Source organism: Tarenaya hassleriana, unplaced genomic scaffold, assembly GCF_000463585.1.
Source record: "Tarenaya hassleriana unplaced genomic scaffold, ASM46358v1 Cleome38, whole genome shotgun sequence".
NCBI classification, from domain to species: Eukaryota; Viridiplantae; Streptophyta; class Magnoliopsida; order Brassicales; family Cleomaceae; genus Tarenaya; species Tarenaya hassleriana.
The window spans coordinates 709,701-725,668 of NW_010966774.1; the positions used below are offsets into that span (position 1 = coordinate 709,701).

Below are 15,968 nucleotides of genomic sequence, written 5' to 3' on the forward strand. Positions count from 1 at the left end.
AGGGAAAGAGTAAGACGGAAAAAATGTCTCGGGCAAAGGTTAGTGCCCGGAATTTCCTCATCCTCGACCTGAAAACTCCGAACTCGAGCGAGCAGAAGCGTATGCAGAATCTAAATCTACAATTTTAGTGTGGTAACTTGAGACAATCATAGGCATTTGCCAAATGCTCTTCCTCCTTGGCACTCTAAGCTTATTGTGCTCTCATGATTTGTACTTTGTTATTACTTTTCTTACAAGTTAAAAGGTTTTTGTTTGGTCTTTTTTTTTTCTTCTAATTATTTGGTTTATTGTGGTGTGGAGACTATTTTCCTTTTCATCTGTCGGCTTGTATACGTATTGATTGACGAGGAAATCGGGCCGAAACGGCGTCGTTTGACATCTAAATGCGAAAAAAAAAACTCTCGTGGTCAGTTCCATTAATTCATTTAGTTTCGGATTTTATAAATTTTATAATCAAATTGTTATTTATTTTTAATCGATTCATGGTTGTATCTAAATAAGATTATAATTAAATAATATAAATAAATAAAAATTCGGTTAAATTCGATTTGAATATGGATATAATAGTAAAAAAAACATATTGGGAAACATTATTGAAAAAATGTCAAAGATTTTATTTTAATTTATATATCATAGTTATAAAACTATATAAATACTTTCATTATACTATTATTCTAGTTAGATTCAGTTAATTTAGTTACGATTAATTCGGATTTTGGGTTTCTAAAATTCATAAACTAAATGATAATTCATAACTAAATGTTTATTTAATTTAAATCAATTGGATTCGAATATAAATCGAATATATATATATATAGTGAAAAAAACACAAAATCAGTAATAATACTATTGGGCTCACTGTATGATATTGGACCTGGTAAAAGGCCTATTGCCTAATGAAACAGTCTGACGTGGACAGCCCAACTGTTGGGTTACAAGAAACGACGTCGTTCATTATTTATGGTCCAATTTTCACTCTCATGTTGGCAGAGACACGTCAGCATATTTCGATGGGCTCGGCCGTCCGATTTAGTGGCTCTCCTGTAATTTCAGTCAACTTCGTGTCTTAAAACAAAACTAACATTTTTTATAAAACTAATTTTAATTATTAATTTTAATCACTCAAAGGGGAGACCAAAAGAAGGAGGTTAGGGAGGACGACACGCTTTCTCTCTTCCCCCGCCATGACCAGCTCTTCATCTCCTTCACGCAAGGTCTTTTTCTCTGGATTCAATTTTCGCGCGTGTTCTTCAATTTCAGACATCGATGCTTGATTTATTTTTTCTCGAAATTTTATTGAGCTTCTGATTTGGTGCTCATGCTCAGGCGTTAAGCAAGATCGCGAGCAATAGGTTGCAGAAGGAGTTAACAGAGTGGCAAATAAATCCTCCCACTGGGTTTAAGCACAAAGTCACCGATAATCTTCAAAGGTACAATCCCAATTCCGTTTTCGATTATGTAGATATTTTTGGGGAATTTCGATCGGTTAAGTTCCGTTTTCTATGAATTTCGTGTGTTTGATGAACTTAGATGGACAATCGAGGTTACCGGAGCTCCTGGGACACTTTATGCGAACGAAAATTATCAGCTTCAGGTTGATTTTCCAGAAAATTATCCCATGGAAGCGCCTCAGGTAAGTGATCTCAAAAGTCTTTGGGCATTTTCATATATTTCCATCTTTCATTTTTGTTGAATGTTTTTGGGGATTTGATGAAGATTGCATTAGTCTGAATCGGTGAATTGTGTGCATGAGTTCTTGTTTGTGTTCTTACGTTTGTTTTGATGGAAAGCTTCGGTGTGTATTGCCATGTTTTTGTGGAGATTGGATCAAAAACATTGATTTCAGCCGAATTTTTCGCATTATTATATCCTTCTTTTCTACTTCCTGTTTGATCAGCTTTAAATTTCTGGAATGGTAAAGAAAAATTCGGAATGGAAATAGTCCTTGTGTGATTAATGAAGCAGTTGAATCAAGAGGGTGGTGCTTTTCTTTCCTGTGTTACTACCACTTCCAGTTACGAGGAAGTAGAAATATTTTTTTGTTCTTTCTTCTTGTTGTCAATGCTTTTTCATCATTGAGCAGGTGGTTTTTGTTCCTCCGGCTCCGCTGCATCCCCATATTTACAGCAACGGGCATATTTGTTTAGGTAATGTTATCGCCTTATCCTTTTGTCCTTATTCATGCGTCTATGTTTATGTCCATTGTGTGTTCTCCTGTCTTGTCTTACTATCCCTAGTTGCCTCTGTTTCTTGATGCTCCATGTCTCGATGCGAAATGGTCATGCTTTGATGAATTTATGATTCCAAAGACTTCAGTTGTTGATTAATACTCCATGATGTATAGTGCTGGTTAAGATTGAGTGTGAATCTGCTAAGTTTCAAGAAGTGGTGATGATTATCAATGATACATCTTGAGTGTTATGATCCGTATGTTGCTGACCAGATGTAAGCAGGGAAAGATTAGGTAATATTTCTAGTTTTTTCGTGCAGCAGAGCATCCTAAAGTTTTCTCATAAGCAATGTTTTATGTATTTTCCCTTAAAGGCAGATGCTTTTCTTACAGGGGTATAGTTCCTTTAGACCGGTTTAATGGGGTTGCATTTAGTTTGCATGTACTCTACTACGAGACTGACATTACCCTTAGAGGGTGATATAGTAATTGTGTATATACGGGATTTAACTAGGTTTAAGTCTATATATTACCATGTACATCGCAGTGAATAATACACGCAAAAAACTTTTACCTTATGCCCTCTTATTGTAGGCTGGATTCTTTAACAAATCAGATTTTTTTTCATGGTGATACCATACTCGGTATTAGAGAGAAAGTAGGAGTAGTAGGTATAGAAGAGAAGTTACGAGAGGGACATTTAATGTGGTTTGGACATATAAAATGTATGCTGATATACGTTCTGGTTAGAAAAGTGGAGAACATAGGAATGAGAGCGATGAGAAAAGGGAGGGGTAGACTTAGTCTACTTGGGAATGAGTCATTAGTAATAACTTGAATTGTCGCAAATTCCAAAGGAACTAACCCAAAACCGAAATGAGGGGGAACAAAGAACTTATTCGGTCGACCTCAAATAAACTTGGGATTAAAGTGATGTTGATGTTGATGTTGATATTGATATTGATGTTGATGTTGATGTGGGGATACCATACTCGGTAGCTCTGACAAAAAATGTAATGGGATCTGTGATATATGACAGTGTTTCTGGTCATCGTCTCATGCAATCCTTCAATTCGTTGTAGAAGAATACCTTCATGAAGGCATGGCCATGTACATGTTAATTTTGAAGTTTTGTTTCTTACTCTGCTGCATTCGTTATTAGGATAGAAAACAATAACTCTAAAACTAGAGAGATTTTGCTAGATTTGTTGTGAAAACTCAAAGATGAATTAATATGGTATGATACTTGAGGATCATGCCTTGTCATGTTGTAATCTGAGGAAGAGTAATATAGTTACATGATTATCATACATTAGGGTTCCTTTCTTTTTCGAGGCTATACATAGATATATATATATATGTGTGTGTGTGTGTGTGACGTCTGTATGGGCTTGGCAGATATTCTATACGACTCGTGGTCACCCGCAATGACGGTGAGTTCAGTATGTATCAGCATCCTCTCCATGCTCTCGAGTTCACCCGCAAAGGTTCGGCCTTTATCCTCAACTCTCCTCATTATCTGCCCTTCCCTACTGTCGTTATGAACTAACGATATACATTGCTTCCTCTGTTTCAGCAACGGCCAGCGGATAACGACCGTTATGTGAGGAACTGCAGAAACGGGAAATCCCCGAAAGAGACAAGGTGGTGGTTCCATGACGACAAGGTGTAGAAATTCCCGGGACAAAGGCACTTTTCCGCAAAACAAACGAGGTTTAATATACTCTTCTAAACCCCGAAACATATAAAAAAATATAATCTAATTGAATCGTGTAAGGACTCGTAAATAGAACGGTAAGCGTGGAGATATATCCAAATTACATTTTCTGCATTTTCAGAAGAACCATGTTTAGCTTTTTGAAGTTGCTGCAGGGTTTCACAAGAATCCGTTAGGGTTTATTGGGAGCGAAAATATCGTTATTTCGGTGTCGGATATGCGAGTTCGTTATGAAACCAATGAGTTCGGTGTTGTATTTGTTCGGTCCGACCCGTGTCCACCCCTATAAGTTGTTGGTGTTGCCATTTTATTGTTTGGAATCTGATTTGTTTACGTTGTAATTGATAACCAAAGTAAACCGAACCGGAATATTACGGTTCAGTCTTGGTTATGTAGCTAATTCGTTTGTTAAACTGAACCACCCCTTGAGAGTCCACTGGAAACGGCGACGTTTCCTCTTCAAACGACGTGCCTTCATTCGAGAAAAAACAAATCCATAAAATTTGAACTTCAATGAAATAAAGTGAAGAGAATTTTTTGTTTAGTAAAATAATTTGAGAAAAAAACTGAACGAAGTTAATCCACAATTATATATAAAAAAGAGCGGATTAACGATTATTTAAATTTAAAAAAAAAAGAGAGATGGATATGAACTCATGACAATGGGTAACAATGGATCAGAATTGCTCATGTCGTGGAGTTTTGATGATAATGACGTGTGTGTGACAAATAAATGATAATGGATATGGTGAACTTGAAATATAAAAACTGAAATTAACAAAGGAAGGAACAAAAAAGAAAATATATATATATATATATATATATATATATATATTGTAAAATAACCTTTTATCCTTATGCCTTGATGGGCATGGATCCAGGCCCATATATTATGATTCGGCTACTACCATGGATTTCCCCTGTAATTAGAATTTTTTTTGCTAACTGCCCTGTAATTAGATTTCCTAATCATATATTTGTTTTCTTCATAAATTAGATTTTGAAAACTTGATTTTCTTTTATTTATTATTTTTTTTTTATTTAATTTGTTTGTATTAATCAAAAATGGTTGGACATGGTCCAGGATACAAAAATCCACAATACAAGCCTTTCAGCTATACAAGCTTTTGCTAAATGACCCTTAATAGGGAGAAGAACTTACACAGATTGTCATTTTCTACACTTGTCTACGTCTCTGTACTATGGTATAGAGTCAATGCATACCACTTCTGTAAAAGGATATTGTTTGCAGAATCTCTTGCTTGTTGCAGCACAAGTAACGTGTTTCTGATCGCTTGGTCCACCCGAGTGCTGAGGATGGGTGCCGGAGTAGAAGAATTCGTGAAGACCCTGTTATTCATCTCCCTCCACAGTTCATAAATCATTTGTTGGATAAGAATTTTGCTGAGGGTGACTCTCTGATCTTCATCTTCCGCCGGAATGCTTGCTATCCATTGACGACATCCGAACAGATCTCGCGGTGGGTTTCGCCAGATTTTTCCTGCAAATCTTGGCCACACTACATAGCTGTAAGAGCATCGGAAGAAAAGGTGTGCGTGTGATTCCTCTTCGTCATTGCATAGTTTGCAGGTTGCATCCTGTATTAGATTCCACCTTAGCAATCGGTCTCGTGTTGGCAGCCTTCCATGCATAACCATCCAATGAATAAAAGAGGTTCTAGGAGTTGCCTGCTTGAACCAGACCATGCGAAACCATTCCACTTGGGCTGAAGTGTTTCTTAATTTTCTCCATGTTGCTGAAGCTGAGAAAGTAGTGGAGTAAATGTTGTCTCCTATCTTCCATTCAAAGGTGTCCTCGGCACAGGCTTCCGTTGGCGGTCGTATGTCCAGAAGTTTGATCTGCAACTCATGTATACGTTGCGATCGAGCTCCTGGGAGGCACCAATTCCTTCCTGAAGCGGCTTGACAGACTCTAGCATTTAATGGGATTCTGAGCAGTCTCGGTCCCTCTACCCCGATGTATTCAAGCAACGGTCCCAGATCAGTCCAATTGTCGTGCCAGAAGAACGCTCTTTTATTTATTATTGAATGAATGCTTCAAAAATAACGATACTTCCTAACAACTAAAATTTTCGAAATAATAATTATTTTAGAAAAAGCCTTATATAAATACCTTAACTACAATATAGTATCCCAAATGATAAAATATTCCAAATTAATATTTTAACTTCTAAAATTAAGGGTAATTCTCAACCAAAATACCTTACATTTGTTACAAAAAAACGTTTAAATCGATAGGGATATTGGGTAGGAATTAATCTCAATTTTAGGAGTTGAGTTATTAATTTGATATAATTTCATTAGTTAGTGTATTAGTTTGATATTTGAGATATTATTTTGTCAAATTAAAAGTTAAAATATTTATTTAGCACATTTTAAAAAATTCAAATATTTTTATGATATTTTTTATATTAATTTATGACATATTTTGAAAATATGTTTATTAAGATAAATTTCTTTTTCTTTTGCCTTTTTCATTAAATCGATTAGATGGCAAAAAAAAAATATCCGGCCATTAAAAAGACTACAAAACGTGGTGTCGTCGAGGATCAAACATGCACCGACGTAAACGGAACGGAGATCTTAACGGCTTCGCCTTGGAAACGGCAGAGCGACAAACGGCGCTTACACGGCGTTTTCCTCTCCACATGACATAAACATAAAACAAATTAAAGTTCCGTACGAATCTCTATTATTGTTGTTTTATTTGTCCAATTGTTATATTCTAAGTAGGATTCATAATTTTTTTAATTTAATATTTAATATTCGATTATCCATCACCAATTTGTGAGAAAATGCAAATAATAGTTCCATTAATATCTCACACTTTCCAAAGTTCAAAAGTCCCAAATTCATACGTTGTTAGAAACCTATGCCGCTTGTAAACCAAATTTAGATTTTGAATATCGTAAAATTGGCAGAGAAAAAATATCCTACATTATGTCACGGTATATATATAAAATATTTTCTATAAATAATTCACTATCCATTTTTTGCGTTGTTAAATCAATTTTTTTTAGATAAATTTTAATATTTTATGTTTTATAGATAAAACATGTCACAATTGATATATTAAACATATCGAGGGTGATTAATAAAATTAATAAGTATTTTAATTTTATTATCAATTCGAAATTATATTTTTATATTTCAATTTCTTTTATACTATTACATCAACATTTCTATATTATATCCAAATTTATTACAAACTAAATCAACTTACTATCAGAAATTTTTTAAAATTTTATACTAAAATGCGTTCAAAAAATAAGATGTTAAAATATATATATTATAAAATTTAGTTATTAAAATATGTGATGAATAATAATTTAGATATTAAAATGTATGTATTTATCTCATATATATTCTTCATTATCTTTTGGAGATTGTCTAAATACACTGCAAATCAGTCAGTAGTGATGATAAAATACCAAACACATTGTCCATTGGTTAGTTGGATAGACATCAAAACTATATACTAATTAACTTGGTCCCCTTCAATAATTAATTAAATAAATACTAAAGAACATAACCTTTCATTTTCATATGCCAACTAAATATTGTCCTCTTTCTTTTCCTATTTCTCTCAACATTGATTCTTTTTTACAATAATTCAAAGAAAATAATTCCTTAATATGACTTAATTCAATTAAATTTTCTAGGAAATATTTCTCTAATAAATTCTAGGTTTGAATTTTATTAAAGATAATAGTATCATATGTGCCCACAAAACTAGATATGCATAGATCTTTGATAAAGAAAATGAAGAAAAAAACCCCTAATGGACTTTAATCCAATATTGATTAACCAAAAAGTGACATTAGAAATGGAATTGTCGGTGCAAAAAGAAATGTTTTTTTTTCCTATTTAATGATTTTTAATTAATTAATTAAAAAAAAGCACGACCCACGATTTTTAGACCGTGATGATGTCTACTTATAAAACTCCTCGTGTAAGCAAAGCTTCTATCATTATGGATAGACACATAATGTAAAACCAACGATATAATATAATCTCTTCTACGAATTGGAAAAGGGAAAATACATGAAATGAAAAAGCGAAAAAAAAAACATTTGATAAAGATTACAATTATAATTAATAATAGGGGTGAGTGTTCCGATATTCGGTTCGAGAATTATTCGATTCAATTTTTTTGATTCTATAAAAATATATATCAATTAGTTATTATTTTATATTCGGTTCGTTTTCGATTTTTGTTAAGAAAATTTCAGATTTTTTTAAAAAAGATTCGATTTTTTGGATTTTTTTAAAATTCTGTTTGGTTAGGTTTTGAAAAATTCAGTTTTCTAAAAAAAAATCCGTTTAGAAATTTTAGACAATTTAATTCAAAAACTGTACCACATTTTTTGGTTTGATATGGTTCGTTTTCGAATAACCGAACCAAAACAGCAACCCCTAATTAATAACACACCTATATATATATATATATATATGCAAATATATGATGAAGTCGATCCAATCCATGGATGGCAACCACATGGACTGTCCTTTTATCTTTGTCTTCTCATCACATGGCCCCTATTCTATGATTTATATTCGAATGTCATATCTAACCTATAATAATAATATCGTGTATATATAATCCCATGTATTTTTTTTTTTACAAACTTTATTCCATTATCATATATATATATATATATATACATCTGATATTTTATCGGAATACCTTATAGATATATATTAGTTTTTAGTTTATTAATGAGATTTAAAATTTTTGTCATAATATATGTTATTTAATTGAATGAATAATACAACAAAGTTTTATCTCTAATATCTGAGTTTTGTGTGTGAATGATTTCTGACACTGACTTTATACATCGAGTGATATAATATAAGGTGCATTATTCTTCTTGCTCCACAACGTTTTGTATGCATGCTTCCTTATATGTGTCGTCCACCTTTATGAGTTTCAATCGCTAGCCATTAATCTATCAACGCATGCTCTAAAATTTATGCATATTACATAGTTTCAAATTAAATTTGTAATAATTTTGTACTTTAGGTGTTTAAGGCAGAGGATGATATATTTATTATACAGATTTAGGGTTTTGGTTTGATTTTAATTCGGATACTTTTTTTTTTAATTCAAACCTGTAATTAATTTTTTTATAATATTATATCCTTATTATATAGAATTTTAGTTTATTTCATATTTTATTTAAAATCAGGTTGAATTTAAGTTTTATTTATACAATATTTATTATTTGAAAATATTTTGGTTTCAGTTTATATTTAGTTATCTATAATTTAATTTTAAAACTGAAACCCAGTAAACTTTTAGACCGAATTTAATCTGTATAAGATTTTATGTTATACGTTTTATATATCTACACTGATGACGATGAAGCATTAAATAAATTACCAATACTATAAACCTTCCGCATAGTATCTTATCAAGTAACTGATAATAACATGAAATGTATGTTCCGCCCCGAGTTCGAATCCCAGACTGGGGAAGAGGTATTCACATGGCTTCCCTCCGACCCCAAGATTAGTTTGGATCTCGGTACAAGATACCCAGTTACCCAAAAAAAATATGAAATGTAAACGTAATGCAACATTTTTCTACAATAATCTATATTAATAATAACATGAAATATTTTGAACCAGGATCGGATGTCTCAACCGGTAAGAAAGGGAGCAAAGTTTCTTTCCAACCCGGATTCTAGTCCTCACTCGGGGAGGGGTATTCATATGGACTTCCCCGTTCCTCTCGAAGATGTAGTCGGACCAAAGATCTGGTGAACTTTCAGATTATAAAAAAAAAATATATATTAAAATTTTTTTGGTCTCTCTCATATTGTAGCAACAAAGTAAATGATATTCAATTATGAAAATGAAAGATAGATATGGATAGAGCATATGTGAACCAAATGGTGAGAGCTTGGGGATAACATGATAGATCATGGTATGGCCTATGGTTGCTGCCTCCGTGACCAAATCCGAGTTTGCACATGCTAATTAAACATAGTTTAAAATTTTAAAAATATATAAATTAAAAAATAGAAAATTAAAATATTAATGCCTATCAAATTTCTCTAAATAAAATCCAAACTTTAATTTTTACCTTTTAAAACTTTAACTTTGTATGTTCATATTTAAATAAATCCAAACTTGATAAATCATATCGAATTTAACTCTAAACCCCTGATATAACAAATCGGACGATGACGTGATAATATTGACTTTGACAAAACGTTGTCACATTATCTGCCACGTGGACGAATTTATAATTACCACGTCATCGTTCTGGTTGTTATATTATCATTTAGGGTTAAATTTGACGTGATTTAATAAGTTCAGATTTATTTAAGTATGAACATCAGAATTCTGAATTTAAAAGGCACAAAAAATAAAGTTAAGATTTCTTTTAGAAAAATTTGACAATTTCATGTATTAACCTTCAAATTTCCCAAAACAAATCTCTCTCTATATATATATGGGCTCTGTTTGAACAATGGCATGCACTAATGTAGAATTAATATAAAGATCAAGTAAATGTAAAACGACTAAAAAAAATAAAACGTGAAAAATGTAAAGATATGATAAATGTCGAATTTATAATTTGTATTAAAAGCTCAAACACATTTAGAGACGTGAAAATAGGTTGGTAGTCTGCGAGCCCTAACTCATAATTCACAAAGTCGATCCACTTAGGTTTCATAGGTAAATGTAAACTTGATTACAATTAAATATTTTTCAGCGTATTTTATATGAATTAAATGGAAATAGACTTTGCCCAAGAAATATCAAACTTAGGGCTGGACTATATATATATATATATATTATAAAACTATATATTTTATTTACTATCCTTGAATATATATATACACGTAACACGAAGGCTCATGGATGGATTGTAAGAGTTGCGTGATAAGATACGATTAATTTTGGTCGGACCGAAATTACAAATTCCTCTGAAATCTTAGTTTAATTAGGAATTCAATCCGCCCATTAGGGGTGAATATTTTGGACTTGAATTCGAGTTTGATTATTTCGGTTTTAAAAATTATAATTATTCTATTTTTATGAGTAACATAACTATTTTGATAAACTTTATTTGGATTTTATCAATTACGTGATTGGATATCATAAATTACAAATACATGGTGGGATGATTTTTTTTTTTACTGATACAGTCATAAAGATATAATATATTTAAATTATAACAAATAAATGTAGAATTCGCAACCAAAGAAAAAAAGAAAAAATCCAAAAAAAAACACTGAACTTTCAAATTTTGACAAAAAAAATACTGAATTTTATTTTTTGTCAAATAAACATTAAACTTTTTAAACGAATCTAAAAAAACACTGAACTTTTTAAATGATCTAAAAAATACATGAACTTTTCTGCGATTATCAAAAAAACACTAAACTTTTTTAGTAATCCAAAAAAATACATGAACTTTTTTCAATTGTCAAAAAAAACTAAGTAAAATATTCTGACGTGTTTACATCACATTGTGCCACGTCATTCATTTTGTTTGTTTTGAAAATCGTAAAAGAGTTAAGTGTTTATTTTGTCAAACTTAAAAAGTTTAATGTTTATTTGATAAAATAAAAAGTTCAGTGTTTTTTTTGTCAAAATTTAAAAGTTCAGTGTTTTTTTTTTGGATTTTCCCAAGAAAAAATTACAGTGACAATTACCGATCCATAATTTATGATTTTCTTTTTTGAAAATATGAGACTCTATTTCCCAATAACTAACTATACGAGAAAGATACCCACATACGAAAATTATGGTCAGAATTAAATTTTAGATTTCACATTACGTTTAGAAATAAAAAAAGAGGAGAATATTATCAATGGCGTAAAAAAACTGTAAGTGATATGTGTTTGTTGGGTGCTTTTTGGTCCCATGTGGAGCCGAGCAAAAAATCATAATTTAAAACTCAAACTTTACAAAATGACAATAAGTTTTAAAATTTTAAAAAATTTCACAAACCGACAAATCCACGTTGCTTGTTGCCATCGTGTATATCTTAATAATCAGTTTCTTCGTAAAAAACAAAAAATCGTATAATAAATACAACTTCTATAAAATTTACCAAATAAATATCTAAACTATAAAATTCTCAAATAAATATCTAAAATTTTTAAAATACAAAAATACTCAAACTTTTAAAAATCTCCCAAATTGAACAATATTCGTTAACGGTCTTTTAACGTGTCAGAATGTTAAGTCATCAATTTTTGATGGATTCTGTTATAAATTAAACGTCGTTAATAGATTTTTGTTTCATTTGGAAGATTTTCAAAAATTTGGATATTTACGTGAAAGTTTTGAAAAGTTTAGATATTTATATGGAAATATGTGGGAATTTTGTAAAAGTTCAGATATTTATATGCAATTTCCTAAAAAAAAATTCTGTTTAATATTATACATTGCCATGTTCAATTTTTCTTTTATAATTAGATTTGGCAATTATTTATTATAATTATAATTAGCTTTAACAAAGTTTAACACAAACAACAACATTAGGGGGGGGGGGTTTCCTTCTAAAAGTTGTTTCAAATTTACATTTAACTAGAAAATCAATTTGCATAATAAACTACATGCATTTTTCTTCTGAAAATCCAACTAATCGATTATCAGTATATATATATATATATATATAATTATATATACACACAATATATATATATCCTTAAACAAGTACGTTGTACCACCTGCTTAGACCCAAACAACTTCACTATATTTTCACCATCTTCTATTCTTCACCTTTCTTTTCGAAAGGTTCAGTTTTTCCCTCTCTCTCTCTCTCATTTGTTTCAGAGAGAGAATGGGAACCGTCTTGGTTTCCAAGATTCTAACTTTCTTGCTCACGACAATTCTGGTGAGCTCGGCAGTGATCCAGTGCGGCGTGACGTACGATAAGAAGTCCATCGTCATCAATGGCCGTCGGAGAATCCTCCTCTCCGGCTCCATTCACTACCCACGAAGCACACCTGAGGTCTGTCACCAGGAGAGAAAAAGTTGAAACTTTCTCGAGAAAATGGATCTTGACAAGCATTGAAAAAGTGGGTTCGTTTCCATTTTTGATAATTTTTTTTTGGCTTTTTTTTTTCCAGATGTGGGAAGATCTTATCACGAAGGCTAAAGATGGAGGCTTGGATGTTATCGACACTTACGTTTTCTGGAATGGCCATGAACCTTCTCCGGGCAATGTACTGTTCTTCTTCTCCTCCTCTTTTGAATTCTGGGTTTTGCTTAAAATCTCTGTTTTTTCACTGCAAAACCGAATTTGAGATGCCAGATTTGGCTAATTTGAAATCTGTCGGTTAATTCTTTTTAATCATTCTACTGTAATGATCTGGATTTGGGTTATGGGTTTTCCCCAGATTTTACCCAATTTAATGAACATGTTGAACTTTTTTTTTTGGTGAAACAAAACACTGCAGTATAATTTTGAAGGGAGATACGATCTTGTACGGTTCATCAAGACAGTGCAGAGAGTGGGGCTTTATGTTCATCTCAGGATCGGTCCTTACGTTTGTGCAGAATGGAATTTCGGGTAATGTTCCAGAGAAAGTAAATGAAGCAAATTTCATTAAATTCCTTTTCATGGGCTAACGTTGGAAATTTCAAATTTTGAATCTTTCTTCTAAACACATTCCTTGAAACTCGTGTTTTTTTCTTCTTTTTCTTACAGAGGATTTCCAGTTTGGTTGAAGTATGTTCCTGGGATTAGCTTCAGAACCGACAATGGACCCTTCAAGGTAATAAAGATACACCCTTTTTGCTGAATCTTTGATGCAATCTAATGTAAATTTTACTTCTGTTTCCGTTGTTGTTTAAGGCTGCAATGCAAGGATTCACTCAGAAAATCGTCCAGATGATGAAGAACGAGGGATTATTCGCGTCACAGGGCGGACCGATCATCCTATCTCAGGTATTGTTAAAGATTCTGATGCAATCTTTTCGTGTTAGATTGGAAAAGCTGTGATCTTTATTCAAATGTAAATGCAGATTGAGAACGAGTATGGACCCGAAAGGAAGGCACTTGGATCGGCCGGACAGTCTTACGTCAACTGGGCAGCGAAAATGGCCGTGGGACTGCAAACTGGAGTCCCGTGGGTGATGTGTAAGGAAGACGACGCACCCGACCCAATCGTGAGCACAATGTCTCGGTTTCGTTTTCATCGGTTTTGGTCTGAATTCTCGAAGTTCTTCTCTTGTCTGATCTCAACATCTTTGTCCTTCTTTTCAGATAAATGCTTGTAATGGATTTTACTGTGACTACTTCACTCCCAATAAACCTTACAAGCCATTGCTCTGGACCGAGGCATGGAGTGGCTGGGGGAGTAGTTCTTGTTCTCGGGGTTACGAAGAAATTTCTAGAAGATTAATCTTACGATGTTTCTGATCGGATGTTCGCTGTTTTGGCGAGAAAAAAAGGTTTACAGAGTTTGGCGGGCCGAAAGTGAAACGGCCGGTGGAGGATTTGGCATTCGCAGTGGCTCGTTTTATACAAAAGGGCGGCTCGTATGTGAATTACTACATGGTTTGTTGATTTCCTTGTACCGTGTCCATGGATATTTTGGATCGAGTTTCGGTTGGAACCTTGATATTGTTGTTGTCGGGTAATGACAGTACCATGGTGGAACAAACTTCGGAAGAACAGCAGGAGGTCCGTTTATTACAACCAGTTACGACTACGATGCTCCAATTGATGAATATGGTAATGTGTGTGTGAGCTTCCCGGGTTCTTGTCTTTAATGGCGGAACCATTCAATGTCACTTATGTTTTTCATTGAATCCCTAATCGTCAGGCTTGCTCCAAGAACCGAAGTACAGCCATTTGAAGGAGCTTCACCATGCCATTAAGCTAAGTGAACATGCCTTAGTTTCTTCAGATCCAACCATCACTAAGCTGGGAAACTATGAACAGGTCAAGAAGATTTTGCCAATGTTTGTAATGTTTTTTTTTTGTCTTGTGCTGCTGAAACTCTAAGAAGATTTTCGACTTTTCCGTGTTTGATCTCTTCCAGGCTCGGGTTTTCTCCGATGGTAAAGGAAGCTGCGTAGCTTTCCTCTCGAACTACCACATCAACTCACCGGCTAAAGTAACGTTCAAGAATCGCCACTACGATCTTCCTGCTTGGTCCATCAGTATACTTCCCGACTGCAGTAACGTCGTTTTCAACACCGCTACCGTAAGCCGGAAAAAAAAAGAGCTTTTGCGGGGTCGGTTATTTTTTTGTAACTTCATATTCGAGAAGTTAAATTCTGTGGTCCTTTTTCAGGTTCGGGCCAAGAATTCGCACGTGGAAATGGTGCCATCGGGGTCTGTTTTGTACTCGGTGGCGAGGTATGATGAAGATATCGCGTCTCTTTCGGATCACACGGCAATTACAGCTTCCGGATTGTTGGATCAGATCAATGTTACCCGGGATAGTAGCGATTACCTGTGGTACATAACAAGGTGAAAGAACTTGTATCCACATTCCCTGCTTATCAACCATATGATTTGATGAATTTGGTATCGGAAAGCGTTAGGAATTCTGATGATCTTTTGCTTTTTCGGGGTTTCAGCGTCGATATAAAACCGTCGGAATCGTTCTTGCGTGGAGGAAAGTGGCCAACTCTTACAATAGATTCTGCCGGCCATGCTGTTCATGTGTTTGTCAACGGACATTTCTACGGTACGAAGCCATCCTCGAATCTTCACGACAACTTAGAAACATCGTTCTTTATCGCCTTTCCCGTCGATGATGATGCAGGGTCGGCTTTCGGGAATCGGGAGAACAGGAGGTTTGTGTATAGTGCACCGGTTAACCTACGTGCTGGAGCTAACCGAATCGCGCTTCTGAGTGTAGCCGTTGGCCTTCCGGTTAGTAAACCATAAACCCGAAACACGAAAATCAGCGAACAAACACTAATCACAGACTCTCTTAGATTCTTGAATCTGTTTTTACGAATTCGAATCACTGATAGAGTTTCTTGATTTCGATGCAAGAACGTCGGGCTGCATTTTGAGAGGTGGGAGACGGGAATCGTTGGATCCGTTATGCTAAATGGCCTCGACGAGGGAAAG

At 33.6% G+C, this 15,968-nt stretch overlaps 3 protein-coding genes across 4 annotated transcripts in view; all 3 read left to right on the top strand.

Annotated features, from left to right (window-relative positions):
• LOC104822836 (26S protease regulatory subunit S10B homolog B) overlaps nt 1-287 on the top strand; it is a 3,182-nt gene extending 2,895 nt beyond the window's left edge. The window contains exon 11 of the mRNA XM_010554188.2: nt 3-287. Within this exon, the coding sequence (XP_010552490.1) occupies nt 3-13 (11 nt within the window). The 3' untranslated portion in view covers nt 14-287. The remainder of the gene's footprint in view (nt 1-2) is intronic.
• An 846-nt stretch (nt 288-1,133) lies between these two features.
• Nucleotides 1,134-4,321, top strand: LOC104822837 (probable ubiquitin-conjugating enzyme E2 18). 2 transcript variants are annotated; one of them, XM_010554190.1, is made up of 7 exons: nt 1,134-1,214; nt 1,327-1,430; nt 1,531-1,633; nt 2,084-2,147; nt 3,569-3,657; nt 3,747-3,883; nt 4,043-4,321. In XM_010554190.1, exons 1-6 carry the CDS (start codon nt 1,185-1,187, stop codon nt 3,840-3,842), a joined length of 486 nt encoding a protein of 161 aa, XP_010552492.1. In that variant the 5' UTR covers nt 1,134-1,184; the 3' UTR covers nt 3,843-3,883; nt 4,043-4,321. The 2 variants fall into 2 exon arrangements, with proteins under 2 accessions (XP_010552492.1, XP_010552491.1); XM_010554189.1 differs by having other exon boundaries at nt 3,747-4,305.
• An 8,271-nt stretch (nt 4,322-12,592) lies between these two features.
• LOC104822838 (beta-galactosidase 5) overlaps nt 12,593-15,968 on the top strand; it is a 4,610-nt gene continuing 1,234 nt past the window's right edge. Inside the window, exons 1-15 of the mRNA XM_010554191.1 lie at nt 12,593-12,884; nt 13,003-13,098; nt 13,333-13,445; nt 13,584-13,650; nt 13,731-13,823; nt 13,901-14,044; nt 14,142-14,230; nt 14,330-14,435; nt 14,525-14,612; nt 14,704-14,822; nt 14,923-15,087; nt 15,178-15,356; nt 15,467-15,576; nt 15,655-15,764; nt 15,891-15,961. Of these exons, the coding sequence (XP_010552493.1) occupies nt 12,714-12,884; nt 13,003-13,098; nt 13,333-13,445; nt 13,584-13,650; nt 13,731-13,823; nt 13,901-14,044; nt 14,142-14,230; nt 14,330-14,435; nt 14,525-14,612; nt 14,704-14,822; nt 14,923-15,087; nt 15,178-15,356; nt 15,467-15,576; nt 15,655-15,764; nt 15,891-15,961 (1,721 nt within the window). The 5' untranslated portion in view covers nt 12,593-12,713. The remainder of the gene's footprint in view (nt 12,885-13,002; nt 13,099-13,332; nt 13,446-13,583; nt 13,651-13,730; nt 13,824-13,900; nt 14,045-14,141; nt 14,231-14,329; nt 14,436-14,524; nt 14,613-14,703; nt 14,823-14,922; nt 15,088-15,177; nt 15,357-15,466; nt 15,577-15,654; nt 15,765-15,890; nt 15,962-15,968) is intronic.

What these genes read in the sequence shown, in the direction of transcription:
- LOC104822837 (XM_010554190.1), top strand. Translation starts at nt 1,185, where the DNA reads ATGACCAGCTCTTCATCTCCTTCACGCAAG. An exon ending in GTCACCGATAATCTTCAAAG is followed by an intron (nt 1,431 to 1,530) that starts GTACAATCCCAA and finishes TGATGAACTTAG; the next exon opens with ATGGACAATCGAGGTTACCG. An exon ending in TCTCGAGTTCACCCGCAAAG is followed by an intron (nt 3,658 to 3,746) that starts GTTCGGCCTTTA and finishes CCTCTGTTTCAG; the next exon opens with CAACGGCCAGCGGATAACGA.